This window comes from Heterodontus francisci, chromosome 3 (assembly GCF_036365525.1).
Source record: "Heterodontus francisci isolate sHetFra1 chromosome 3, sHetFra1.hap1, whole genome shotgun sequence".
Classification (NCBI taxonomy): Eukaryota; Metazoa; Chordata; class Chondrichthyes; order Heterodontiformes; family Heterodontidae; genus Heterodontus; species Heterodontus francisci.
In genome coordinates, this window is record NC_090373.1 from 27,969,361 (window position 1) to 27,996,956 (window position 27,596).

The 27,596-nt window shown below is 43.1% G+C and overlaps 1 protein-coding gene across 6 annotated transcripts in view; it reads left to right on the top strand.

Moving 5' to 3' along the window:
* Positions 1-27,596, top strand: part of spast (spastin) — a 139,815-nt gene that overhangs the window by 44,222 nt on the left and 67,997 nt on the right. For all 6 annotated transcript variants that reach the window (XR_010970913.1, XR_010970916.1, XR_010970915.1 and 3 more), the window contains 9 exons: positions 7,024-7,163; positions 8,292-8,385; positions 13,167-13,241; positions 17,893-17,964; positions 18,406-18,481; positions 18,616-18,707; positions 20,626-20,705; positions 22,383-22,425; positions 23,558-23,637. Coding sequence is in view for 2 of the 6 variants with exons in the window: in XM_068020361.1 (XP_067876462.1) it covers positions 7,024-7,163; positions 8,292-8,385; positions 13,167-13,241; positions 17,893-17,964; positions 18,406-18,481; positions 18,616-18,707; positions 20,626-20,705; positions 22,383-22,425; positions 23,558-23,637 (752 nt within the window). In the remaining 4 variants the exon portion in view is untranslated. The remainder of the gene's footprint in view (positions 1-7,023; positions 7,164-8,291; positions 8,386-13,166; positions 13,242-17,892; positions 17,965-18,405; positions 18,482-18,615; positions 18,708-20,625; positions 20,706-22,382; positions 22,426-23,557; positions 23,638-27,596) is intronic.

Here is a 27,596-nt window from a genome sequence, read left to right on the forward strand (position 1 = left end):
TGTTATTGCAACAGACTGATTGAAAGTGTCTGCTCTCTTTGCAGAAGAAACGCTCCGCTTTGCTGGCTGGGCAATTTTCCTGCTGTTTCCTCTCTTGGCCACACCTGCTGCGATTGGTTTCTGCTGCCTCTAGATGCTCTTCCCGCCTTTCCTCTCTTTGATCGTCATTTTTTACTTTCGTTTTCTTTGCGCCTTCAATGGAGTCTGCTGCTTTAGAGATTGGACTCTCCCTGTCCCCTCGAACAAGAAATCAGTTAAATTTTCTAACCTCTGCTTGCCTGCTTAACTGAATCATTTTCGTTAATGTGACAAGATCATCCATCAACTGTAGATGATCGGAAAGGGCGTTGTCCACTGCACCGACCACAGTCCTGTCTTTCTTCAATTCATCCGTAATCTGCTGAGTACACTTATTAAATTTGCATGCTCCACAATGGCGTTTTTCCTTAGTTAAACTATGTCTCGAGTACCTTAATAACTTCTTCATACGTAGCCTTTTCTTTGTCTATGCCTCAAGAAATGAGGATTTCGTCTGCACTCTCCTCTGTTGTATGCAATAACATACTGACCTGCTCCTTGTCTGGCTTCTGCTTGAGACCTGATGCAGTACGATACCCTGCAAACCTCTGGGCCCATTTTGGCTGCACCTTGACTTGGTTCTGTCCACTACTTTTACGAAGTTCTCTGGTAAGGGCATTGATTTTTCCATCGTTTCTTCAGTTTACTGCTGCCACCATATAATCATATAATTGTAAGGCTTATCTAAGAGACTGTGTCGGTCAGGATAACAGGGATTTATTTACACACGTCTTGCATCTATGGCTTCCACTTATACTCTACATGAGGTTCCATACAGTTTCTACTAAATCAACTTGCTGTGATGATGCTCACAGGCTATTTACATATTGTGCCCAGTAACAACCTTATATTACATTATACTACACCTTTTCAAGAAGCTAATGCCAGCTAAAGGCCAAGGGATTCTGTATTTGTCCTGCTGTTCCAGTGGTGCCGAGGGAATGGAAGAAGGGATCTAGAAAGTAGAAGGTCTCACTGGCCTTGAACAAACATCATCAAAACATGCTGGAGCACCTTTCCAGTGGCAAGGAGCCACACAGGCTGCAAAATAATTTGGAGGTTCAGTGTTCGTGAAGTCAATCTATCAGAAAGTTGTAACTCCAGTGCAGCGCACTCTCAGTAATGGCAGTGTCAGCCTGGCTGATGTGCTCAAGTCTCTGGAGTGGGTCTCGAACCCACAACTTTGACTCTGAGGCAGATGTACTACCCACTGAGCCACTGCTGACACTATTAAATACGTTGGCAAAAACTAAGCTTCTTTGATGTGGGTGCTAAAATGTTATAAGGAATAGACAAGTTTGACATAGATAATTTCCACTAATGAATAAATCAAAGAAAAGAGGCTATAATCTCACGATAAGCACCAGAATGTAAAGGGAGAGATTAGAAGTTTGGACTTGGCAGAATGAGGAGTGCTTCACCACAAATGGAGATTGATGCTAAATTGATTGCAGTGTTCAGAAAGGTTCTGGCTAGTTACTTGTATATAAAAGGCTGTTAGAAAGAAGCAGCAAATAGTGGTGTTACGGTCAAGTGAGGAGGAATCGAAGGGCTTCCCCTTTTCCCTCTCCTTGTTTGACCACAACAGGTTTAATTCTTTTTAAAGTGGATGTAATGGCCAGGTCTTTGGTTCTTGTTATATCGTAGCAAGTAAGTAATTGGACAGGTTTTCTTGAGTTCAACAAAGAAAGAGGTTACCTTTACTGTACCTAAACCAAACTAATGAAAATAATAAACAACACACACACTGGAGTTTACACACCCAAATAGGTTACAGAGTGGGGAAAGATAGATTGGTTGAGTTGGAGTCCATAGAAAAAAGGGGTATACAGTTTGTGGAGTTCGGTGATTTGGCTGGCTTCCAGCTGAATTCTGTGATCCTGTGGCTTTTAGTTTGAAGAGGTAGATGACTAGTTTGGTGGGTCTCTTGGAGACAGCGATGTGGATGACATCCTCCAATGGGGTTTGATTTGTAGCCGGAGTATGCAAAGGTGATCAGTCAACAGGTAGGATTTGAAAGCTTTTGAGCTGAAATAGAGTGAAACCCCCCCCCCCCCACTTAGGGTCTGCACATATCCGAGTCCAGTTGCTTCTGTGCTGCAGAAAGAGACAAGCTTAAAACCATAGATGGGGAGGGGCTTGTCATATGACAGTCACTCAGTGATTCGAAACATAGCAGTTAGTATTTCTCTCTTGCAAAAGGGAACAGGTAGTTCCTTTAATCTTCCTGGGTCTTGGTTCTTGCTGGGGCATGAGCAGACATTTCGACTCCCTCCTCACAAGCATTGCAGTGTAGGATAGTGTTGCAAATAAGGTAGCGATCTTAAGCTGCCAGAAAAGTCATTCTTTTAGCTGGTCTTTTAAAAAATTCAGATCTCCAGTCAGTGGATTAAAGAAAATTATCATTCAATAAAGCACATTGGCGTAACACTTTCCCACCACATGAAATGAAATGTGACAACAGAAGCATTTCGTTGAGGTCACAAATTTAAAGAAACTGTTTTTATACACATACAACACACACACTCATCAGTCTCACTGCTATAGCCATGCCCTGGTTTAGTTTTTTTTAATCCGGGATTTTGCACAAGCACAACTGGGAAACTCCAACTGCTTTGGGCTCAATTAGCTTGTGCTTCAGCTACCATGAATTTCCTTGTGTATTTCTACAATATCTTCCTTTTCCAGTTTCTCTATCAGTGAACGCAGCCCTGGATTCAAAGTTGTTCATAACTTTGAGAGGATCATCCAGTGCTTTTTGTACATGGTTTTTCCTGTGCTGCACCAGGCCAACAGCTTGCTTTGCAGAGCACTTTGCAGAACAGTTGTCACCTATTAAGATGACTTGATTTGTGTGGATTAGCTGTCCTGGAATAAAGGCAAGTGGGCCAAATGGAACCATAACATCATAAGACACTTTGTCAGGCAAAGTTTTAAGCCTGCCTTGAAGTGCTTCATAGTCATTTTGTACTTTAACCCAGTGTTGGGTTTTTTTCCTTGCAGCTTGAGACCCTTTATCAGTTTCATCCTGCATCTCTTCCTGTTATTCCAGCTTATCCAGCCTGGCCCACAATTCCTCCTCAGTTAGGATACTTGACTTGCAGTCACCGCCCTCCAAATCTGCCACAAAAACCTTTTTGGGCTTAGAATTTTCCTTTGGCTTATGAGCTTTGTGTCTCCCTTCAGAATTTATATCTTTAATTTCTAGGTCACCATTCTGAATTTCCTTCTGAACCTGGGTAAACTTCCTGGGACCTAGGCAATAGGGATTTTGTTTTATGGGTGGGGTCTCTCCTGCATCCATATCCTGTAAGGTTAGGTTGTGCACCCTGGTTTGTCCCTGCAGATCCCTTTAAACACTGTGAGCAGCCTTGTTAGGTCTCCTCTCAGTTCTGCATTTAAATGGAAAGTTAATGGTGTCTTATTTCCCTAACATTTCAATGTTAGCGAACTAGACGGTAGAGGATTTGATTTTGGAATCCTCCATGCCTCCCTCTAACTCGTCCTCGCTATCCCTTTTGTCCTTATCTTTCCTGACTGCCTGACAGACCTGTGCTTGTTTGTCTCCTTCCCGGCTGTGATACCGTTTTAACATATTGATGTGGCACACACAGCCTTTGCTTTTTCCTATGATCTGGGTTGTCAGTTATATAATTCACCAGGCTAATTCTCTTCATTACTCTGTATGGGCCATCGAACCAGGCTTTCAGTGGTTCTCCCTGTATTGGTAATAGCACTAACACATGGTCTCTGGGCTGAAATGTTCTGGCCTTGACATGTGTATCCACCTGCCTTTTCATAGCTGTCTGGGAGGTTTTTAGGTGTTCCTGAGCCACCGCACAGGCTCTCGTGAACCGTTCTTGGAACATGGAGATGTGGTCTAACAGGAAAGATTTGTCCCTGGGTCCCAAAAACCTCTACTTGATTAGTTTTGGAGGACCTCTCGCCTCATGTCCATGAACTCATTCAAAGGCACTACAGCCAGTGGCCTCATTGGACACCAGCTTAAAAAGTACAGATGGGGGGAGGCTTGTCGCATGACAGTCACTCAGTGATTCAAAACATAGTAGTTAGCAGTATTTCTCTTGTCAAAGAGAACAGATAGTTCCTTTTAAACTCCCTGGGGCTTGGTTCTTGCTGGGGCATGAGAAGACATTTTGTTTCTCTCCTCACAAGCATTGCAGTGTAGGATACAGTTTTGCTAATTAGGTCGCCATCTTAAGCTGCCAGCAAAGTCATTCTTTTAGCTGGTCTTTTAAAAATGTCTCTTTTTTAAGAGGGGTGAAAGAATGCAGGAATATTGAATCCTGAAGGTGGCAGGACCGGTAGATAAAAATTTTTTTTTTTTTTATAGAGATACAGCACTGAAACAGGCCCTTCGGCCCACCGAGTCTGTGCCGACCATCAACCACCCATTTATACTAATCCTACACGAATCCCATATTCCAATAACATCCCCACCGGTCCCGATATATTTCCCTACCACCTGCCTATACTAGGGGCAATTTATAATGGCCAATTAACCTATCAACCTGCAAGTCTTTGGCATGCGGGAGGAAACCGGAGCACCCGGAGGAAACCCACGCAGACACAGGGAGAACTTGCAAACTCCGCACAGGCAGTACCCAGAATCGAACCCGGGTCCCTGGAGCTGTGAGGTTGCAGTGCTAACCACTGCGCCACTGTGCCGCCCATGGTGAAGAAGGCATATGGAATGCTTTCCTTTATTGGCTGAGGTATAAAATACAAAAGCCGGGATGTAATGCTGGAACTGTATGAAACGCTGGTTAGGCTACAGCTGGTGTATTGCGTACAATTCTGGTCATCACATTACAGGAAGGACATAATTGCTCTGGAGCGGGTTCAGAGGAGATTTACAAGAACATTGCCAGGGCTTGAAAGTTGCAGCTATGAGGAAAGATTAGATCGGCTGGGGTTGTTTTCCTTAGAACAAAGGAGGGTGACTTAATTGAGGTGTACAAAATTATGAGGGTCCTAGACAGAGTAGACAGGAAGGACCTGTTTCCCCTAGCAGAGAGGTCAATTACCAGGGGGCACCGATTTAAGGTGATTGTTAGGAGGATTAGAGGGGACATGAGGAAAAAGTTCCACCCAAAGGGTGGAGGGTATCTGGAATACACTGCCTGGATCAGTGGTGGAGGCAGAAACCCTCAACTCTTTTAAAAGGTACCTGTACATGCACCTGAAGTGCTGTAACCTGCAAGGCTACAGACCAGGTTCTGGAAGGTGGGATTAGATCGGACAGCTAGCTTTTTTTAGCCGTTGCAGACGCGATGGGCTGAATGACCTCCTTCTGTGCCGTAACTTTTCCGTGGTTTGCATGAGGCCAGAGTTCGAAGAATGCTGAGATAAACAGAGTTATAGGTCTGGAGGAGGTTCCAGAGCGAGGGAGGTTTGTCAGTCTGGAGGAGGTTATAGAGGGGAAGGGTTGTAGGACTGAAGGGCATTACATTTTACATTGGTTTTATGAATGGGCTATCATGTTTGACAAATTTTAGTTTTTTGAGGCTGTAATAAGTAGGGTAGATAAAAGGGAACCAGTCGATGTAGAATCGTGGATTCCCAACAGACATTTGATAAGATGCCACACAAAAGGTTAATAGGCAAGATAAGGGCTCATGGAGTTGGGAATAATATATTAGCAAGGATGTAGGATTGGTTAACAGGCAGGAGGCAAAGAGTAGGGATAAATGGGGCATTTTAAAGTGAGCGTGCTGTAACTAATGGAGTGCCGCGAGGATCAGTCCTGGGGCCTCAGCTATTTACAATCTATATTAATGACCTAGATGAAGAGACGCAGTAACGAATTCTGAGTTTGCTGATGATGCAGAGCTAGGTGGGAATGCAAACTGAGGAGGATACAAAGAGGCTGCAGAGAGACATAGACAGGTTAACTGAGTGGGCATCAAGGTGGCTGATGGAATGTAATATGGGGAAGTGTGAGGTAATTCACTGGTAGTAAGAATAGAAAAGCAGAATATTTTTTAAAAGGTGTGAAACTTCTGAGGGTTGATGTTCAAAGGGACTTGGGTGTACTTTTACAGGGAACACCAGTTAGCATGCAGGTACAGCAAGCAATTAGGAGGGCATATGGCATATTGGCCTTTATTGCAGGGGGATTGGAGTACACGAAAAAGAGGTCTTGCTACAATTGTACAGGTCTTTGGGACCACAACTGGAGTATTGTGTGCAGTTTTGGTCTCCATATTTAAGGAAGGATATACTTGCATTGGAGGCAATACAACAAAGGTTCACTTGATTGGTCCCTGGAATGAGAGGGTCATCTTGTGACAAGAGGCTGAATAAATTTGGTTTATATTCTCTGGAGTTCAGAAGAATGAGAGGTGATCTCATTGAAACATACAAGATCCTGAAGCTGCTTGACCATGTAGACATTGAGATTGTTTCCCCTGGCTAGGGAATGTAAAACACAGGCACAATCTCAGGATAAAGGGCCAATCATTTAGGACTGAGATGAGAAATTTTTTCACTCAAAGGGTTGTGAATCTTTGGAATTCGGTACCCTGGAGGGTTGTGAATGTTCCATCCTTCAATATATTTAAGGCTGAGATGGACACATTTTTGGGGTCTCCGGGAATCACAGAATACGGGGAGCAGGCGGGAAAGTGGAGTTGAATCCAAAGATCAGCCATGATTGTATGGAATGGCAGGGCAGGCTTGACGGGCTGAATGGTCTACTCCTCCTCTCTCTCATGTTAGAGAGAGGGAAGATTTTAGGCTGGAGGAGGTCAGAGAGAGGGAGGGTTGTAGGGCTGGAGGAAGTTACGAAGATGGGGGCGGGGGGTGCAAAGTGAGGCTGTGGAGGGATTTGTGATTATTAGTTTGACTTACTTTCAGCTTTGAGAGTTTCACCACTGTTTTGCTTTGAAGATTTTGTTGTGCTGAAAGCATTCATTTTTCCAGGCTGCGAGTACAAAGAACACCATCAGACCAAACAAACCTACCACCCCTATTGCAACTCCTCGGAAGAAGAAGGATTTGAAAAATTTCCGAAATGTCGATAGCAGGCTGGCAAATCTAATCTTGAATGAAGTGGTGGACAGGTAACTGTGTGTCCCTATGTCATAGATTTAAGCTGCATTGAACATGTAGATAGCAAAGAAAACTGCATTTGTTTCAAAGAAACTTTGAAGCTACTTCTCAAAGTTTAGAAGAAAATCTAGCCTTTTCTCTTACTCGTATATCCACAAAAGGTAAAGCATTGGTCATGCCTGATATTTTATACAGTGTACTACTCCTGAGACTTGAGCACACCATCCAGGCTGACACTCCAGTGCAGTACCGAGAGAGGGCTGCACTGTCAGAGACACAATCTTTCGAATGAGATGTTAAACCAAGGCTCCATTTACCACCTCTAGATGTGAAAGATGCCATGGTGATATTTGAAGAACAGGCGAGTTCTCTTTCCGTTAATGCTGGGCTGTGTTCCGACAGCAAATCTGCATTCCCGGGATTTTTCCTCGAACTGTACCTGCAGCTGCTTTGTGATTATTGGGGATGAATTTTCCTGTGGCAAATCTCTACCCATTTATCATGGAAGTGTCACATTCCTGTTTTCACCTAAGTATCTGTGCACTCATGCTTTCCTGGATAGGTCACAGAAACCCTGTTTGTTGCTTCGCCCACCCCTCCCAATCCTGGGGGCATGGAAACCTGCTGAACGACCCCAATCATTGGTTGATTTTAGGATCATTTGTCGGTCCTGGGATCTTGCTCATCTGTACAGCTGAGGCGCACCCTGTGCTACATTGACCCATCGACCATTGGGGATGCAGCAGGTTTTAGCCAATTTTGTAATAGCCTGTTTATACCAGTGGATTTACTGCTGTGGGCTTAATGTCTGTAGGAGGATGCATATACTGTATCATGAAGCAATGCAACAAGTAGAGGAAAACCGTAGATGATTTATTTATACTAAGAAATCTTACCAGACATGTTTTGTTTGCTTGATTTACACACAATTAAATCATTTGTTTCCTGGTAGTGTGGGTGCTGATATTCTAGTGGGTGTTTTGGGAGTGGATGAATTACCAGTGGGGGAGAGGATGGGGCCTGTATTTCAGAGGGAGGTATAAACCTGACTGAATCAAATAGTCATTGCAAAAAGAGTCTGCAGGGCCCAGCTGAGACTGGATGAACTGATGGAAAGTGCAGCATCTCTTTTTACCCAGTGCACCATCTGTCCGTTTCGAAGATATTGCTGGGCAAGAGCTGGCAAAGCAGGCTCTTCAGGAAATCGTCATTCTTCCATCTCTCAGACCTGAGGTAAGCAAATTCCACTTAGCTGAGAATCTTCGTAGTGCTTGTTGCTCTCTTGTTTTGAGCTCTTATTTTGGTTAAATTTTCTGCTTCAAGATGGGCCATCTTGAAGTTTCCAACTTGAGACATCTGTTAAGAAGGGTTCATAGCAAGTGCTAAGTGAGACAGGAGATTCTGTGGTCGCCAACGAGACTCCCGGATGGTATGTTGCCTCCTGGGTGCCAGGGTCAGGGATGTCTCGGATCGAGTCTACAGGATTCTTAAGGGGGAGGGGGAGCAGCCAGAAGTCGTGGTACACGTTGGTAACAACGACATAGCTAGGAAAAGGGATGAGGTCCTGAAAAGCGAATATAGGAAGTTAGGTTGGAAGCTAAAAGGCAGGACGAGCAGAGTAGTAACCTCAGGATTGATACTGGTGCCATGTGCTAGTGAGGCCAGAAACAGAGCGAATGCAGCTGAACACGTGGCTACAGAACTGGTGTAGGAGGGAGGGATTCAGATATGTGGATCATTGGGATACCTTCTGGGGAAGGTGGGACCTGTACAAGAAGGACGGGTTGCATCTGAACTGGAGGGGCACCAATATCCTGGGTGGGAGGTTTGCTAGAGCTCTTCGGGAGGGTTTAAACTAGTTTGGCAGGGGGATGGGAAGCGGAGCTACAGATCAGTGGATGGGGTAGCTGTTGAACAGGCAGATACAGAGTGCAGAGAGTCTGTGAGGAAGGTTAGACAGTTGACAGGGCAAAGTTGCAGCCAGTATGATGGGTTGAAGTGTGTCTATTTTAACACAAGAAGTGTCAGGAATAAGGGTGATTAACTTGGAGCATGGATCAGTACTTGGAGCTACGATGTTGTGGCCATTACGGAGACTTGGATATCACAGGGGCAGGAATGGATGTTGGATGTTCCGGGGTTTAGATGTTACAAAAAGGATAGGGAGGGAGGTAAAAGAGGTGGGGGAGTGGCATTGTTAATTAGGGATAGTATCACAGCTGCAGAAAGGGAGGTCGTCGAGGAGGGTTTGTCTACTGAGTCATTATGGGTGGAAGTCAGAAACGGGAAAGGAGCAGTCACTTTATTGGGAGTTTTCTATAGACCCCCCAGTAGCAACAGAGACATGGAGGAACAGATTGGGAGGCAGATTTTGGAAAGGTGCAGAAGTAACAGGGTTGTTGTCATGGGTGACTTCAACTTCCCTAATATTGATTGGAACCTCCTTAGTGCAAATAGTTTGGATGGAGCTGATTTTGTCAGGTGTGTCCAGGAAGGTTTCCTGACTCAATATGTAGATAGGCCGACTAGAAGGGAGACTATGTTGGATTTGGTGCTTGGCAACGAGCCAGGCCAGGTGTCAGATCTCTCGGTGGGAGAGCATTTCGGTGATAGTGATCACAATTCCCTGACCTTTACTATAGTCATGGCGAAGGATAGGAGCAGACGGGATGAGAAAATATTTAATTGGGGGAGGGGGAATTACAATGCTATTAGGCAGGAACTGGGGAGCTTAAATTGGGAACAGATGTTCTCAGGGAAATGCACGACAGAAATGTGGAGGTTGTTTAGGGAGCACTTGCTGCGACTGATGGATAGGTTGTCCCGATGAGGCAGGGAAGGGATGGTAGGGTGAAGGAACCTTGGATGGCGAGATGTGGAACAGCTAGTCAAGAGGAAGAAGGAAGCTTACTTAAGGTTGAGGAAGCAAGGATCAGACAGGGCTATAGAGGGTTACAAGGTAGCCAGGAAGGAACTGAAGAATGGACTTGGGAGAGCTAGAAGGGGACATGAAAAAGTCTTGGCGGGTAGGATTAAGGAAAATCCCAAGGCGTTCTACACTTATGTGAGGAACAAGAGGATGGCCAGGGTGAGGGTAGGGCTGATCAGGGATAGTGGAGGGAACTTGTGCCTGGAGTCGGAGGATTTAGGGCAGGTCCTTAATGAATACTTTGCTTCAGTATTCACTAGTGAGAGGGACCTTGTCGTTTGTGAGGACAGCGTGAAACAGGCTGATATGCTCGAACAGGTTGATGTTAAGAAGGAGGATGTGCTGGAAATTTTGAAAGACATGAGGATAGATAAGTCCCCGGGGCCAGACGGGATATACCCAAGGTTATTACGGGAAGCGAGGGAAGAGATTGCCGCGCCTTTGGCGATGATCTTTGCGTCCTCACTGTCCACTGGAGTAGTACCAGATGATTGGAGGGTGGCAAATGTTATTCCCTTGTTCGAAAAAGGGAATAGGGATAACCCTGGAAATTACAGACCAGTCAGTCTTACGTCGGTGGTGGGCAAATTATTGGAGAGGATTCTGAGAGACAGGATTTATGATTATTTGGAAAAGCATAGTTTGATTAGAGATAGTCAGCATGGCTTTGTGAGGGGCAGGTCATGCCTCACAAGCCTTACTGAATTCTTTGAGGATGTGACAAAACACATTGAAGGAAGAGCAGTGGATGTGGTGTATATGGATTTTAGCAAGGCGTTTGATAAGGTTCCCCTTGGTAGGCTCATTCAGAAAGTAAGGAGGCATGGGATACAGGGAAATTTGGCTGTCTGGATACAGAATTGTCTGGCCCATAGAAGACAGAGGTGGTAGTAGATGGAAAGTTTCAGCTTGGAGCTCGGTGACCGGTGGTGTTCCGCAGGGATCTGTTCTTGGACCTCTGCTCTTTGTGATTTTTACAAATGACTTGGATGAGGAAGTGGAAGGCTGGGTTAGTAAGTTTGCCGATGACACAAAGGTTGCTGGAGTTGTGGATGGTGTGGAGGGCTGTTGTAGGTTGCAACGGGACATTGACAGGATGCAGAGCTGGGCTGAGAAGTGGCAGATGGAGTTCAACCTGGAAAAGTGTGAAGTGATTCATTTTGGAAGGTCAAATTTGAATGCAGAATACAGACTTAACGACAGGATTCTTGGCAGTGTGGAGGAACAGAGGGATCTTGGGGTCCACGTCCATAGATCCTTCAAAGTTGCCACCCAAGTTGATAGGGTTGTTAAGAAGGCGTATGGGGTGTTGGCTTTCATTAACAGGGGGATTGAGTTTAAGAGCCGCGAGGTTATGCTGCAGCTCTATAAAGCCCTGGTTCGACCACACTTGGAATATTGTGTTCAGTTCTGGTCCCCTCATTATAGGAAGGATGTGGAAGCTTTAGAGAGGGTGCAGAGGAGATTTACCAGGATGCTGCCTGGACTGGAGGGCATGTCTTGTGAAGAAAGGTTGAGGGAGCTAGGGCTTTTCTCATTGGAGCGAAGAAGGATGAGAGGTGACTTGATAGAGGGGTACAAGATGATGAGAGACATAGATAGAGTGGATAGCCAAAGACTTTTTCCCAGGGCGGAAAGGGCTATCACCAGGGGGCATAATTTTAAGGTGATTGGAGGAAGGTTTCGGGGAGATGTCAGAGGTAGGTTCTTTACACCGAGAGTAGTGGGTGCGTGGAATGCGCTGCCAGCGGTGGTAGTAGAAGCAGATACATTAGGGACGTTTAAGCGACTCTTGGATAGGTACATGGATGATAGTAGAATGAAGGGTATGTAGGTAGTTTGATCTTCGAGTAGGTTAAAGGGTCGGCACAACATCGTGGGCCGAAGGGCCTGTACTGTACTGTTCTATGTTCTATGAGACTCCCTCCCTATTAGCCCAACCTTAGAAGTGCTACGCCTACTGTGACCTTTTGTTTATTTCCTACACCAGTGCTCCCAAGGTCTCTGAGGCAGATGACGGGAGTGATTTCATGCTGTGTGCTCATGCCCACTCGAAACTGAGCTGAGACTGTAGAAAATCATTTCACATGGGACTCTTACAGACCATTGGCCAAAAGGGGGACTTTCATAGTTAAGGACTGAATGCAAATCTAGGTCATAGACATTGTGCTGAGTTTATTACAAATAATGGATGATCATGTAGTGAAGAGAAAAGATGGCACTTTCTCCAGGGGGGAAAAAAGTAAAGGAAGAAGAAAATATAAGTATGGCTTTAAGTAGTGTTACATTGTTTAAAGGGGAAGGAGAGTACTCTCATTTTATATGGAAGGCATTCTCAAAATATGCAGCTTTTTTTAATTTAAAAAAAAACTCTGCTTTACATATAATTACAGTGAATGCACAACACTGAAACAGATCATTAGGCCCAACTGATCATGGCTCGTGTTTATGCTGCTCCCCATCCTCTTCAAACCCGATCAGCATATCCTTCTATTATTTTCTCCCTCATGTACTTATCTAGCTTCGCCTTAAATACATCTGAGCTGTTTACCTCAACTACCCTAAGTGAAAGTGCATTCCACATTATACTACTTTCTTGCTATTAAATTTATTAGTGACTCCCTCATATTTATATTATATGCAGTTAGAGCCCCGTACGGTAAGTCTCTCTTCCTGTTGGGCCACTGTGCTCTCATTCACTGGGGCACATCTCCATATGTCCTGGGACAGTTCTGTTGATTATATGTGGGAAGAGCCTCATCTTGAGAGTCAATCCAGACTTTAAGCAATTGTGCTGATAGTGGGCTGTCGTGGTTTGCACATTTTGCACTATAAGAGTACATCTTGCAGTGCACAAATTGGGTGCCTCTCTTCCTACAGCAAAACAGTGACTGCAACTCAAAAGTAGTTAATTGGCTGCATAGTCCCAAGGATGTCACTTCTGTGTCGTGTGAAAGACTTTTTTTCAAATGCAAGTTTGTTCTTTAATGACCTGCCTGCTTTTGGAGATTTCTGATGTAAGAAATGGTCAGTTTGCAGTCAATTTTCTGATCATTTTCCTCCTCTACCATTTTCTTTCTGTAAGTTGTTCACTGGATTAAGAGCTCCCGCTCGGGGATTGCTGCTGTTTGGCCCACCGGGGAACGGAAAAACAATGCTGGTATGTAAGTTTTAAATGTGCACTAATATATATCCAGAGTAGTGACGTGTCCATATTGCTTTACTATGCAATCTGTTGCACTATCCTTTTCCTGATTTGATTTAACTAAGTTATTAGAGTCAGCCATGGCTTGGTGGGTCGCACTCTCATCTCTTGAGTCAGAAGGTCGTGGATTCAAGCTCCACTCCAGACACCTGAGTGAATAATCTAGGCTGACACTCTAGCATGGCACTGAGGGTGCAAATGCAAAGGTGCCATCAAACCCGGGGCCCCCTCAGGTGGACGTAAAATGGCACTATTTCGAAGAAGCACATGTGATTTCTCCGCTGGTGTCCTGGCTGATATTTATCCCTTAACCAACACCTGAAGACAGATGATCTGTCCGTTATCACATTGTGGGACCTTGTGTGCAAATTCGTTGGCGCATTTCCTGCATTACAGTTGTGGCTGCACTTCAAAAAAAATATTTAATTCAGTTGTTGAACGTCCTGAGGTTGTGAAAGATGCTATGTAAATGGAAGTTCTTCCCTGTGTTGCACCTAACAACTGTTGTTGAAATGAGCTTTTTAAGTTTAATTCCAGTCTTTGTTTACAGACCAATGAATAGTTTCCCTCTCCCTCTGCCTTTTATCAGCTTGAGCAGGTGTCCCAATTGTCCATGGTTTCCTTACTTTTTGTAGACTTTCAGCTGTAGAGTGCAAACTTTTGTTTGATCTTGTGGTGTGTGGCTTGCATGTACAGAAACTCGTCACTGCTGATCATTCTGACAACAGATGGATTTGCTGATTTGCACTCAACAGTCTTGAGTGGGTGAGCCTGCATTCACAAATGCTGTTGGAAACTGCAGAATATGCAGTCTGACTGTCCCATGCCATGGTTTCTAGCCACTGTGCAGTATTCCTCTAAAACAATAGCCGTGCAATTCAAAGCACCCAGTGGCTTTTACTCATTGCTGATCTAGCTATGACTGCAGGTTGTGAACTCTCTTGGCGCCTGGAAAATGTGGAACTAGAAAAGTGTCATGTCAGTGTCGGCATGGCTCAGTGGCAACGCTGAATTGACAAACCGCAGTCTGTTGTCAGTGTGATAAGTGGTGACCAGTTGCTGTACGTACAAACCATGTACTAAGAAACAAAACACACAATTTTCACTCCACAGCTGAAAGTCTACAAAAAATAAGGAAACTTTAGGTGTTTGTCATACTTGCTCAAGCTGATAGAAAGCAATTTCATTAATTCTTAAACAAAAACTGGAATTAAAATAAGTAATTCCTTACAACAGCTTATTTCAGTAATGCTTAAGTGTAACATGGTTTATAATACAGGAGGTATAATAGTGTATATACATCTATATATGCAAAGGTACAGTATATGTGCACATTTATTTGGGATAGAGTGACTAAAGAAATGACGCTAATAAAGAGAGAACTTGTGTTTATGTCGTGCCTTTCACAATCTCAGGAGATCCCAAAGAGCTTTGCTGCCAAAAAAAAGTAGTTTTAAAATGTAGTCACTGTTGTAATGTAGGAAATGTTAGCTAATTTGCATACAGCATGGCCTCACGCACAGGAATGTGACGATGACCAGATGATATCTTTGAAATAATGCCTTTAAATCTTTTATGTCCACCTGACAAAACAGATGGGGCCTCGGTTTAATGTCCCATCTGAAAGACAGCATCTCGACAGCACAGTACTCCCTTAGTACAGCTTTGGAAAGTCAGCCTGGACTTTGTGTTCAAGTTCCTGGCATCCTTCATCTTTCTTGGTGGTGGCATGTTTCCAACAAATGCTTCAGACAGACAAGAATCACACTTAAAACTCTTGCATGAAGACCTCGCTCATGCGTTAAAAGGAAATTAAATCTAAACGACAATTATGAAGGTATGAGGAGCAGGTTTGCCGTGTGGATTGGAAAAACACATTAAAAGGTTTGATGGTAGATAGGCAATGGCTAGTATTTAAAGAATTATTGCATGGTTTTCAAATAAAATATATTTCTTTAAGGCAAAAGAACCTAATGGGGAAAGCGAGTCGCGGCTAACAAAGGTAGTTAAAGATAGTATTAGATCAAAGGGAGCAGCTTATAAAGTTGTCAAAAAAATCATAAGCCGGCAGATTGGGAGAATTTTAGAATCCCGCAAAGGAGGATCAAAAAATTGATAGAGAATAGACTATGAATGTAAACTTTATTGAAATATAAATACGGATTGTAAAAGCTTCTATATGTAAAAAGGAAAAAATTGGCCAAGACAAACGTGGGTCCATTAGAGGCAGAGACAGGAGAATTTATATTGGGAAGTAGAGAAATGGCAGAGAAGCTAAATAATTACTTTGTGTCTGTCTTCATGGAGGAAGATACAAGTTCACCTGAAATAATTAAGATGGAAGGGTCTAGTGAGAGTGAGGAACTAAAACAAATTAGTATTGGAGAAATTAATGGGACTGAAAGTTGACAAATCCCCAGGACCCGATGATCTTCACCCTAGAGTGTTGAAAGAGATGGCTCCAGAGATAGTGGATATATTGGTGATCATCTTTCAAAATTTTATAAGTTCTGCAATGGTACCTGCAGATTGGAAGGTTGCAAATGTCATCCCACTGTTTAAGAAAAGAGGGAGAAAGAAAATGGGGAACTACAGACCTGTAAGCCTGACATAGTAAGGAAAATACTAGAATCTTTATAAAGGATATGATTAATGGACACTTAGAAAATAATGGTCGGATTGGGCAGAGTCAACGTGGATGTATGAAAGGGAAATAATGTTTGACAAACTTGTTAGAGCTTTTTTGAGGATGTTAGCAGAGTGGATAGGGGGGAACCAGTGGATATGGTGTATTTGGACTTTCAGAAGGTTACTAAGCAAAATTTAAAGCGTATGGGATTGGGGGTCATATACTAGAATGGACTTAGGATTGGGTAACAGGCAGAAAATAGAGAGTAGGAATAAATGGGTCATTCTCGGTTTGGCAAGCTGTGACCAGTGGGGTACCGCAAGGATCAGTGCTTGGGCCCCAGCTGTTCACAATCTATATCAATGATTTGGATGTCGGGACCAATTGTAATATTTCCAAGTTTGCGAATGACGCAAAACTTAGGAATGTGATTTGTAAGGCTCAAGAATGTGAGTTGTAAGAAGCAAAGAGGCTTCAAGGGGATTTGGACAGGCTGAGTGAGTGGGCAAGAACATGGCAATTGGAATATAATGTGGATAAGTGTGAGGTTATCCACATTGGTAGGAAGAATAGAGGTGCAGCGTACTTCTTAACTGGTGAGAGATTGGAAAGTGGGTTTCAGGATTTTGACCCAGCAACAGTGAAGGAACGGCGATATAGTTCCAAGTCAGGATGGCATGTGGTAAAGCCTGGCTACTCGACCCAGACCTGCCTACATGTGTCTGGTTTGTGTCGGGTAGGGTCTATATTCCGAGTCCAGCATTTGGGCTTGGGTTGGACAGTGTTGCTTCTGGGAAGTCACGGGATCAGGCTTACCCATGTTTCCCCACAACTCCAGCCTGCTGCTGAAACAGATGAAGGCTATTCGGGTCTGGAGTGAAAAAATATTAAAGGGCTTGGGCTTTGGTCGGGTTTTAATTTTATACCTGAGCCAGGCTTTAGTATGTGGCTTGGAGGGCAACTTGCAGGTGGTGGTGTTCCCATGCATTTGCTGCCCTTATCGTTTTAGCTGGTAGAGGTCACTGGTTTGGAAGGTGATTTCTAGTTGCTAATGACATCAAGGGATATGGGGATAGTGTGGGAATATGGCATTGAGGTAGACTATCAGCCATGATCTAGAATGTGGAGCAGGCTTGAAGGGCTGAATGGCCTACTCCTGTTCCTTTATTCTTGTTACATGCATGGTGGTGGCCTGGGGTGAAGCATTTTACCCTGTGCAATGTTTTCAGTTTTAGTTTGGCTTAGTGGGTAGCCCCTTCACCTCCAAGTCAGAAAGTTGTGGGTTGAAGTCCCATTCCAGAGACTTGAGCACAGATACTTAGCCCAGTGTAGCGCCTTTCAGATGAGATGTTAAAGTGAGGTCATGTCCCCATTAGGTGGGGGTGAAAGAATCCCATTGCACTGCTAATGAATTGTTTTGTCTGATTACACTCCTGTAAAACACCTTAGGACTTTTTACTATGTTAAAGGCTTGATATAAATGCAAATTGTTATTCTTTCCAGAACAGAGAGCTTCCTGGCATATTGCCTTCATGTTTCTCTCTCTCGAGCAGTATCACAACAGATAGCTTAACTGTATTCTTCAGGGGTATACTGGGGTATCTTGCAGCATGTACATGTTCCCACATTTGCTTGTATAAGTCACACAGATTGAAAGAAATCTGTAATAAACCACTTTGAAATGCAAGGTAAATCCAACTTGTTTATACTCACTCACTGGCGCTGTTCTGATGGCCTGTTTGGTGAATGTACCAAGTGGTAGGTTACTGATCCATTCATTAAAACAAGGAGGTTTCAAGTTCATTGCCATTGATTTTAGCTAGGGTGACAGTAAGAGTGTTTCAGCTGGCCTAGCTCTTAAGGTCTTCAGTTTTGGTCAGAGATCTCAGTTAAGGGGAATTGACTTGCATCCTAAATGAATGTGGCGTGTACTAAGCATTTGCTGTTTCTCAGACACCTTTGCTGTTTTCAATTTAGGCTAAAGCTGTGGCCTCTGAATCCAATGCAACATTCTTCAATATCAGTGCTGCAAGTCTAACATCCAAATACGTGAGTAACCATGACAACCTCCAAATGAGAGCAGGTTTTAGAAAACTTTCTTTTGCTTTTGGTTACTGGTTCCATTTTGATGCCCTTTTGTAAAGCGAAGAAGGGAATGGGATGAAATGCCTCACCTGGGGATCATGCATGACGTAGAGACCGAAACAAAGAGGAAATGAGGAAAATGCCTCCGTTTTGCCCTCAGAACAAATTAACTTTACTGATCACTAATGTATTTTTATTTCTCTGTGTAAGACTAAAATAATGAGAAATTCCATTAAGAAGTAAAAGCAGGCATGTTTTACTGTAGATAATTAAGTACTTGGGCATTCTCTTGAATATTTGAATTGCAGTTTATATGTGAAAAACAGCTTTCAATGTTGATGTTTTGGCAAATTTTGATAGGGCTGAATTGTTTGATCACTTTCTAAGGAAATGTTTCTATTTTAGGTTGGAGAGGGGGAAAAGTTAGTGAGAGCTCTCTTTTCAGCAGCTAGAGAGCTTCAACCATCCATCATTTTCATTGGTGAGTGAGGTACTAAAATTCAGTGAGCCGTAACTATTAGTATTAATATTGCTTATTTCTGGAAGCGCTGTCTGCTAGTTGTGTCTGAATCAAGGTAAGATTTTGTCTTATGAATGTGTTGATCTTTCTTGCAGATGAAATAGACAGCCTCCTTTGTGAGAGGAGAGAAGGAGAGCATGATGCAAGCAGACGCTTAAAAACAGAATTTTTAATAGAATTTGATGGGGTGAGTACGAGTAGCCAGAGGAGGATGGCCCGATAGGGATTATAATATTGATTTCACCCTGAGAGCTAGATTTGAATCCTACCTAAGTTGGACCACGAGGGAAGATAAGCCAGGAAGTGGTTGACTTTGCCATATATTGAGGTCAAGGAGGATTAACATTCTGCAAATTGCAGTCACAGTGGATGACGCTGGTGTACTTTGACGGGGCATTAGTGTGCTTTTGGGTTCAGCTTCATTGAAAATTCCTGTAAATGGACCTTGGAGTTTGCCTTTATCCAATAGCCAGTCTGACCTGGAGGCTGTGACAATGAGACTCCCTCATTGTTTGTGCCGCACGCTACAGTCTCTCTCGTGCGTTTCAGATAGGCATCCTGATTTTAAAAACTCTAGTGAGATGAGGTCAGTTGTAAACTAAGATGCTGGTTTATTTGATACACAGTGCAGAATATAATTTTCAGTGAAATTCAATCCATTTCACACTGCTGCTCACCACACAAGAAATAACAAAGGATGTTACTCTGCTCTTAATGGGCTAAATTCATTTTCCAGGTCCGCAACCTTTTTCTTAAATAGTTGTTCACATTGCAGTCAAGGGATTTTTTCTGGCGAGACCCCTATGCCTCCAATGTCTCTAATCCATATTCCCAAATAGATTATGTGATATAGCATTAACTGTTGGGTCTAATTTTGACTTTGGGTGATAGCGAATCAGCAGCCTGTTATATATATATATATCTCCAGATTTTTATTTTCATTGAAGTCAAAGGTGTAGGGAATATGTAGGTAATTGTATAGAGGCATTGGTCCACTCAAACCTCTGAATTGAATAAAGAAAAATCATATTAAAGCTGTAAATTTGGAAGAATTCAAAACAAAATAAACCACTGAAAGTAATCCAGTGAGCTATCTATCTAATTAACTTGTGTTTGAATTAATCAATACTATCTGCTTTCACCATCTTCCCGAGGGAGCCTGTTCCACAGATTGACCAGTTGCTCACTGAATCAATGGTTCTGCAGATTACTTTTGAATTTAAGCACAGGCCATGTCTTCTGTATCTGCTGTTCACAATGAGCAACCACAGGCCACTGAACCTCCTCTTCATGAGTTATTCTCCCAGAGACTTGGTCAGTGTGTACACTAGCAAAGCCTTCAACCAGGTTGACATCTGACCTGCAGTGATTTCATCCTCCTAGAGTTCGTCACCTGCTAGTATGTCGAGCAGAGCAGACCTAATATTGGTGCCACTCACTTCTCCAGGTTTATTCTTCTGAAGGAACTTGATGGGTACAATAGTGTAGTGGATACGTTACTACACCAGTAATGCAGAAAATGAGAATTCAAATCTCAGCAGTTTAAGAATTTGAATTTAGCTTTAAAAAATCTGGTAATGAAAAGACAGTATCAGTAAAAATGACCGTGAAACTGTTGGATTGTCCTAAACAGCCAACTCATTCACTATACCGTTTAGAGAAGGAAACCTGCCATCCTTACTTGCTCTGGGTCTATAGGTAATTCCAGTCCTACACCAACATGGTTGACTCTTAACCGCTTGCCAAAGTAACCTAACAGGTTCCACAGTTATATCAAATTGCTAGCAATGGTTCGAAAAGAAAGTCTACCATCACCTTCTCGGGGCAGTAGGGATGGACAATAAATATCGACTTTGTAATGACACCTACATCCCGAGACTGAATTTAATAAGGCTCACAATGTAATTTATCATTTTTTAAAAAAAGTTGTCTATTGGTCATGACATACTGAACCCTATGATCACCTCCTGGTGCTTACCCATTGTCTCTCGAGACAAGGAGGCCAAAAGGAAAGGGGAAAAAAAGGAACATTAATATGTCTTTATAAATCAGTCTGAGTATATTTGATATAAAATGCATGGTCAAGACCTGCCTCCTCTTTTTAGGTACAGTCCAGTGGGGATGATAGAGTTTTGGTAATGGGAGCAACAAATAGGCCGCAGGAGCTGGATGATGCTGTCCTTAGGTGAGTAGCTTGTGCCTCTATAAGCACTGAGGCTAGGAATGTCCTGTTTGGCAGACTGCCCTGCTCTGTTTTAGATGTACTGTTCGCCAGTCTGGATGGAAATTTGATGCAGCAGAGGAATCTTTTTTGTAATGAAATGCTCTTTGGACTTGGCAGAATGTAACCATTGGGAACTTGCTGGCTGAAAAGAGTGTGATGCTTGAACTGGGAGAGAAAAGTGCACTTTAGCAGGCTGCCAGTGTGTATCGGCAGGTGTTTGAGCATCTCTGACCTTTTATTCCAGATAACAAAACTTTTTTTTTTTGTACAGAGCTAGTGCTGCAGCAGCTCAGCCTACAAGGCTGCATTTTGACATTAATTCAATAACTGTTTAAACCAAATAGTGTGCTGCATTTTCTGCTTCATTGGCTTCTGATGTTAAAGCAGACTATTGAATGGTAGCATTCAGTTTTCTGAACTGTGCGTGCTTGAAACTGCTGTCTTCTGTATGGCTCGGTGGGTTGCATTCTTGCCTCTGAGCCACAGAGTCATGGGTTCAAGTCTCACTACTAAGATTTCAGCCCATAATCCAGCTGACACTTCCAGTGCAGTACTGAGAGTGCTGCACTGTAGAAGGTGCTGTCTTTCCAATGGGATGTTAAACAGAGGCCCCATTTACCTGCTTAAGTGGGTGCAAAAGATGCCATGGCACTATTTGAAGACAAGCAGAAGAAAACTTTGTGTCTTGTCTGTTTTCCCTATTCTGCATTGTCCCCAGTGCCTGGATAACCTTGTAATGCAGTGGCTAGAATTGTACACAGTACTCCAGCTATGGCTGCACAATAACTAATGCATTTTCCCCAGTCACTGGCTGTTATCTTCTATTATCCCTTCACCCCCCAGTCACTGGCTGTCATCTCCTGTTGTTATCCCTTTTCCCCCAGTCACTGGCTGTCATTTCTAACCTTCTGTTTGAGATTATAATATTGACGCCACAATTTGTACAGTATATTATGTTTGTGGTGTAATTCATACTAGTCTGCTTAGCTGTCAGTGTAGGTTAGAACTCAACCATCTGTTTCTTTGAGCTAGACCAGTGCTGTGGCCCAGTCAAGGGACAGAATGTTACCTCGTGTTAATCACTCATGATGACTGGAAAAGCTGGGGTTGTTGCCCTTTAGAGCCGAGAAGGTTAAGAGGAGATTGATAGAGGTGTTCAAAATCAAGAAGGGTAAATCTAGTAAATAAGGTGAAATTGTTTAGAGTGGTCAGTAATCAGAGACAAATTTAAGGTAATTGACAAAAGCGCCAGAGGGAAGATGAAGAAAAATGTACACAGTGAGTTGTTGCGATCTAGAATGCACTTCCTGAAAGGGCGATGAAAGCAGATTAAATCGCAACTTTCAAAAGGGAATTGAAGGGAAAGAGGAAAATGGGGAAAGAGCAGGGGACTAATTGGGCAGCGCTTTCAAACAGCTGGCACAGGCACAGTGAGCCGAATTGCCGCCTCCTGTGCAGTATCATTCTATGATCCTAAGGATATGAATGCTTGGATGTGTAAGGAAACTAATTTAGATGAGTTAGTTTGTGTCTAATATAAGGCACAGCTATCAAGATTACATCAAACTAGTCTGAAATACATTTGGTATACTCAATAGAAATGTACTTGTTCAAATAATCTATTCTTCTCCCTTACAGACGTTTTACAAAGAGGGTGTTCGTCTCACTACCAAATGAACAAGTAGGTGAACTACATTTTTAAAAATTACAGCATAGTTTTAAATCATGTATTTGTCAGTGCATACTAGTGTTAATTTATCAATCCCCTCAGACATGCTGCAAAATTTCCAGGCTCTCTGGTCTGGACATTTTATAAATTTGGCTCACAGTGTGACTAGCCCTAATATTGTAATGGAGCTGTTAGATATCAGGAGTAGCTTTAACTGTATTAACCCTGAGCCACTCCAATAAACATTTGGTTTTGTGCTTGCCTGGTTATCCCATCTGGATCACACCTAGAGTTTTGGTCTCCTTATCTAAGGAAGGATATATTTGCTGTAGAGGGAGTGCAATGAAAGTTCACCAGACTGATCCCTGGGATGGCGGGATTGTCTAATGAGGAAAGATTAAGGAACCTGGGCCTGTACTCTCTAGAGTTTTGAAGAATGAGAGGTGATCTCATTGAAATTTACAAAGTTTTTACAGGGCGTGACAGGGTGGATGTAGATGGGATGTTTCCCCTGGCTGGTGAGTCTAGAACCAGAGGACATAGTCTCAGAATAAGGGTAGGCCATTTAAGACAGAGATGAGGAGGGATTTCTTTACTCAGGGTGATGAATCTTTGGAATTCTCTACCCAGAGAGCTTTGGAAGTTCAGTCATAAGATTTCTGGATACTAATGACATCAAGGGATATGGTGGGAAAGTAGCATTGAGGTAGATGATCAGCCATGATCTAATTGAATGGTGGAGCAGGCTCAATGGCCTACTCCGGTTCCTGTGTTCCTACTTTATATACTTTATTTCTAGTCAATATGAGCTTACATGACTGTTCATAGATTTGGATGACTGCAACGGGTAGATTGTGCCCCTCTGGTGAAGAGCTGGTTGTGCTAGTCCTGGAGATTGGGATGGAGTAAAAGTAGCTGAGCTGGTTGCATGTTCTTGACTACAGAGAAACCAATAAGCGTTAATAAGTATAGAAATATTCACTTTTTTAGTCCTCTCACCATGGTTCTCTGTGAATTCTCCAATTAAATACTCTACCAAAAGGAGCACAGCAGTGGTACAAAGTGTGATGTGTGTTAGTTAAGTTTCTGAAGAATTTTGCTGCGTAACTTTCATTTTCTTGCTCCTGTCGCCCTCTTTCCCCAGACACGATTGTTGCTGATTACAAATCTTTTGGCCAAACACGGGAATCCGCTGAACCGAAAGGACCTTGAACATCTGGCCAAGTAAGTCATTCATTATCTCTGTTAAGATGGGCAGTCTGGATGAGCCATTTTTTAAAGGCATTTTTGTTCTGTTTCAAGATTACTTTTTTTTTTTTGGGCAGCCCCATAACTGAGCTGCACCATGTTTGAGTTTCAAAATCAAGCTATGATTGAATTCACTTCTGAATGGCTTGGCTTTAATTTTAGGTTTGTGCCCCCTTATTCTAGATTCCCCCACTAGAGGAAATAATTTCTCTATCTACTCTGTCAAATTCCTTTGATCTTGATTAGGTGACCCATCAACCATCTAGACTTGAGAGAATACAAGCCAAGTATGCAACCTTTTCTCATAATTTAACCCTTTAAATATCTGGCCTATTCTGGTGAATCTGCATTGCATCCCTTCCAAAGTTAAATGTCCTCTATAAACTTGAATATACATCTCTCCTTCATCCAAATCATGAATGTATATGGTGCAAAGTTGAGGCCTCAGATTAGATCTCTGGGGAATACTGGTTGCCATTGTCAGTGAATGATCTGTAATCCCTACTCCCGTCTCTTACCTCCCAACTAATTAACAATCCATGTCACAAGGTTACCTCCGTTTGTGTACAACCTCATCTTTGCTGCTAATCTCTTATCCACCATGCTAGTGACTCCTCAAACAATGTAACTAGATTACTGAAACATAATGTACTCTTCACAAATCGATGCTGACTCTCTGATCAGTTGATGCATGTTCAAGTGCTTGGTCACTTTGTCACTGATAGATTTCAGTAACTTCCCCAAAATTGATGTCAAACTGATGGGCCGGTAGTTTCCTGGTTTCTCCATCTCTTATATAATGGAGTGTTACTTGGAAGTTTCCAATCCAAAGATATAATTTGAAAATCTAGAGAGTTCTGGAAAATTATGACTAGCTCATGTGGCACCTTTTATTGTCTAAGCATCCAGGTCCAATGTCGTTGTATCATCAGGCTTGCTCACCAATTGCTTAATCCAGGCCCTTGCATGGGATTTTCGCAGAGCTGTGCCCATAGTGAGGTTGATTCCTCCTCTAGGACCCCTAGTTCTAGTTTCTCCACAAGGGGAAACATCCTTTCCACATCCATCCTGTCAAGACCCCTCAGGATCTTGTATGTTTCAATCAAGTCGCCTGTTGCTCATCTAAATTCCAGCGGATATAAGCCTACCCTGTCCAACCTTTCCTCATAAGACAACCCGCCCATTCCAGGTGTTAGTCTAGTAAACCTTCTCTAAACTGCTTCCAACGCTTTTACATCCTTCCTTAAATAAAGAGACCAGTACTGTATGCAGTGCTCCACATGTGGTCTCTCAAATGCTCTGTACAGCTGAAGCATAACCTCCCTGCTTTTGTACACAATTCCCTTCACAATAAATGATAACATTCTATTAGCTTTCCTAATTACTTGCTGTACCTGCATACCAACCTTTTGCAATTCATGCCCTAGGACACCCAGATCCCTCTGCATCTCGGAGCTCTGCAATCTCTCACCATTTAGATAATTTTTAAAAATTCTTCCTGCCAAAATGGAGAATTTCACATTTTCCCACATTATATTCCATTTGCCAGATCTTTGCCCACTCACTTAACCTATCTATAGCCCTTTGTAACCTCCTTATGTCCTCTTCATAACTTGCGAGGTGGTGGGGGGGCGGGTTGGGGACAAGGGAGGGAGGGGGTCAGGGAGGGGGTGGAAGGGGAGATGGGGGGTGGAGATGGACGGGGGGGGGGGGGGGAAGAGACTGGGAGGGGGAAGGGGAGACGAGGGCTGGGAGGGCCTGAAATTTGGGGGGGGGGGTGGGGGAGTGAGAGAGAGTCATTTACGTACGGCACAGAAGGAGGCCATTTGTCCATCATGCCCATGCCGGCTTTCCACGAGCTCAGCAGTCCGTCCTACTCCTTGGCTCCATTCCTGTAGCCATGCAAGTCTACTTCTCTCAGGTGGCCATTCAACTTCCTCTTGAAGTCATTAATTGTCTCCACTTCCACCACTCTTGTGGGCAGCGAGTTCCAGGCCATTACCATCTGCTGTGTATAAAAAAAAAGTGCTTCCTCATATTCCCCCTGCATCTTTTGCCCAAAAGTTACAATCTGTGTCCCCTAGCCCTAGAGGGGAGGGCGGGTGGAAGAGCGAATGACACACACACTGCGCGGGATTCCATCCAGAATAGTCTTCTGGCACACTTGATGTAGCGATGCTGAGATTGACTACTTATGCAAACACATGTAATGGCTGCTATGTCACTAAATCAGTTTTCAATATAGGGACGAGAAAGTAATCAAATTAGTCTTTTCATTTAAAGCTTCACAAAAATGCGCCTTTATTGTTTTTATTAGGATAAATTTTTAATGCCTTTACCTTTCGAAGTTTGCTCACTGGTCCCCTGGGCCAAGTAAAAATTGTAATGCGGCCTTCCGCCTGAAAAGGTTGGACAACCCTGATGTAGTTTGCAATTCTCTGGCACCCCCCAAAGTCTAAGGAAGACTGAAAAATTATGGCCAGTGCCTCTGCAGTTTCCACCCTCACTTCTCTCAGTATCCTTGGATGCATCTCATCCAGTCCTGGTGCTTTATCCACTTTAAGTATAGACAGCCTATCTACTGCGTCCTCTTGATCCATTTTAAACCCTTCTATGTGTCTAAATTACTACCTCTTTCACCATTGCCTGGATTGCATCATCTTATTTGGTAAAGACAGATGCAAAGTATTCATTTAATACCTCAGCTATGCCCTCTGTCTCCATGTGTAAATTCCCTTTGGTCCTTAATCGGCCCCACTCTTTTCATGACCGTTTTACTATTTATATGTCTATAGAAAACTTTGGGATTCCCTTTAATGTTAACTGCCAGTCTCTTTTCATGCTCTCTCTTTGCTTCTCTTATTTGCTTTATCACTTCCCCTCTGGACCGTCTATATTCAGTCAGGTTCTCAATAGTATTTTCTACCTGGCATCTGTCATATGCACCCTTTATTTTCTTAATCTTAATCTCTTTTGTCATCCAGGGAGCTCTAGATTTGTTTGCCCTACATTTCCTCTTCGAGGGAACTTACCTTGATTGTGCCCGAACTGTCTCTTCTTTGAAGGTAGCCCATTGTTCAGCTACTGTTTTTCCTGCCAACCTCTGACTCCAATTTATTTGCCCCAGCTCCATTCTTACCCCATTGAAGTCTGCTTTCTCCTAGTTAATTATTCTTACTCTGGATTGATCTTTGTCCTTTTCCATAGTCAGTCTAATCCTTAGGATACAATGATCACTGTCCCCTAAATGATCTACTGATACTTGACCCACTTGGCCCACCTCATTCCCAAGAACCAGGTCTAGCAGTGCCTCCTTTCTCGTTGGACTAGAAACACACTGCTGTAGAAAATTTTCCTGAACACACTCTAGGAACTCTAGCCCCTCACTGCCCTTTACACTACTATCCCAGTCTATGTTTGGATGATTAAAGTCCTCCATTATAACTACCCTATATATGTTGCACTTCTCTGTAATTTTCTTGCAAATTTATTCCTCCACATCCTTCCCACTATTTGGTGGCCTTTTGACAACACCGAGCAATGTAACTGCACCTTTTTTCTTCCTTAGCTCTAGCCTAATAGATTCTGTCCGCGACCCCTCTGTGGCATCCTTTTTCTCCAGCACTGCAATGCTCCCATTAATCAATGCTGGCACCCCTCCCCCTTTTTCCCTTTCCTATCTTTCCTGAACGCCTTTATCCTGGAATATTCAGTACCCAGTCCTGCCCTCCTTTGAGCCAGGTCTCTGTTATAGCCACATTATATTTCCACATGGTAATCTGCGTCTGTAACTCATCAATCTTATTAACCACACGCCATGCATTCTCATACATGCACATTAACCCTGGTTTAGACTTTATTACTTTTTCCCTTTGCTCTGACGCTACCTAATAACTTACTATTCCCTACTGTAGTGCTATTTATCTCTCAGTATT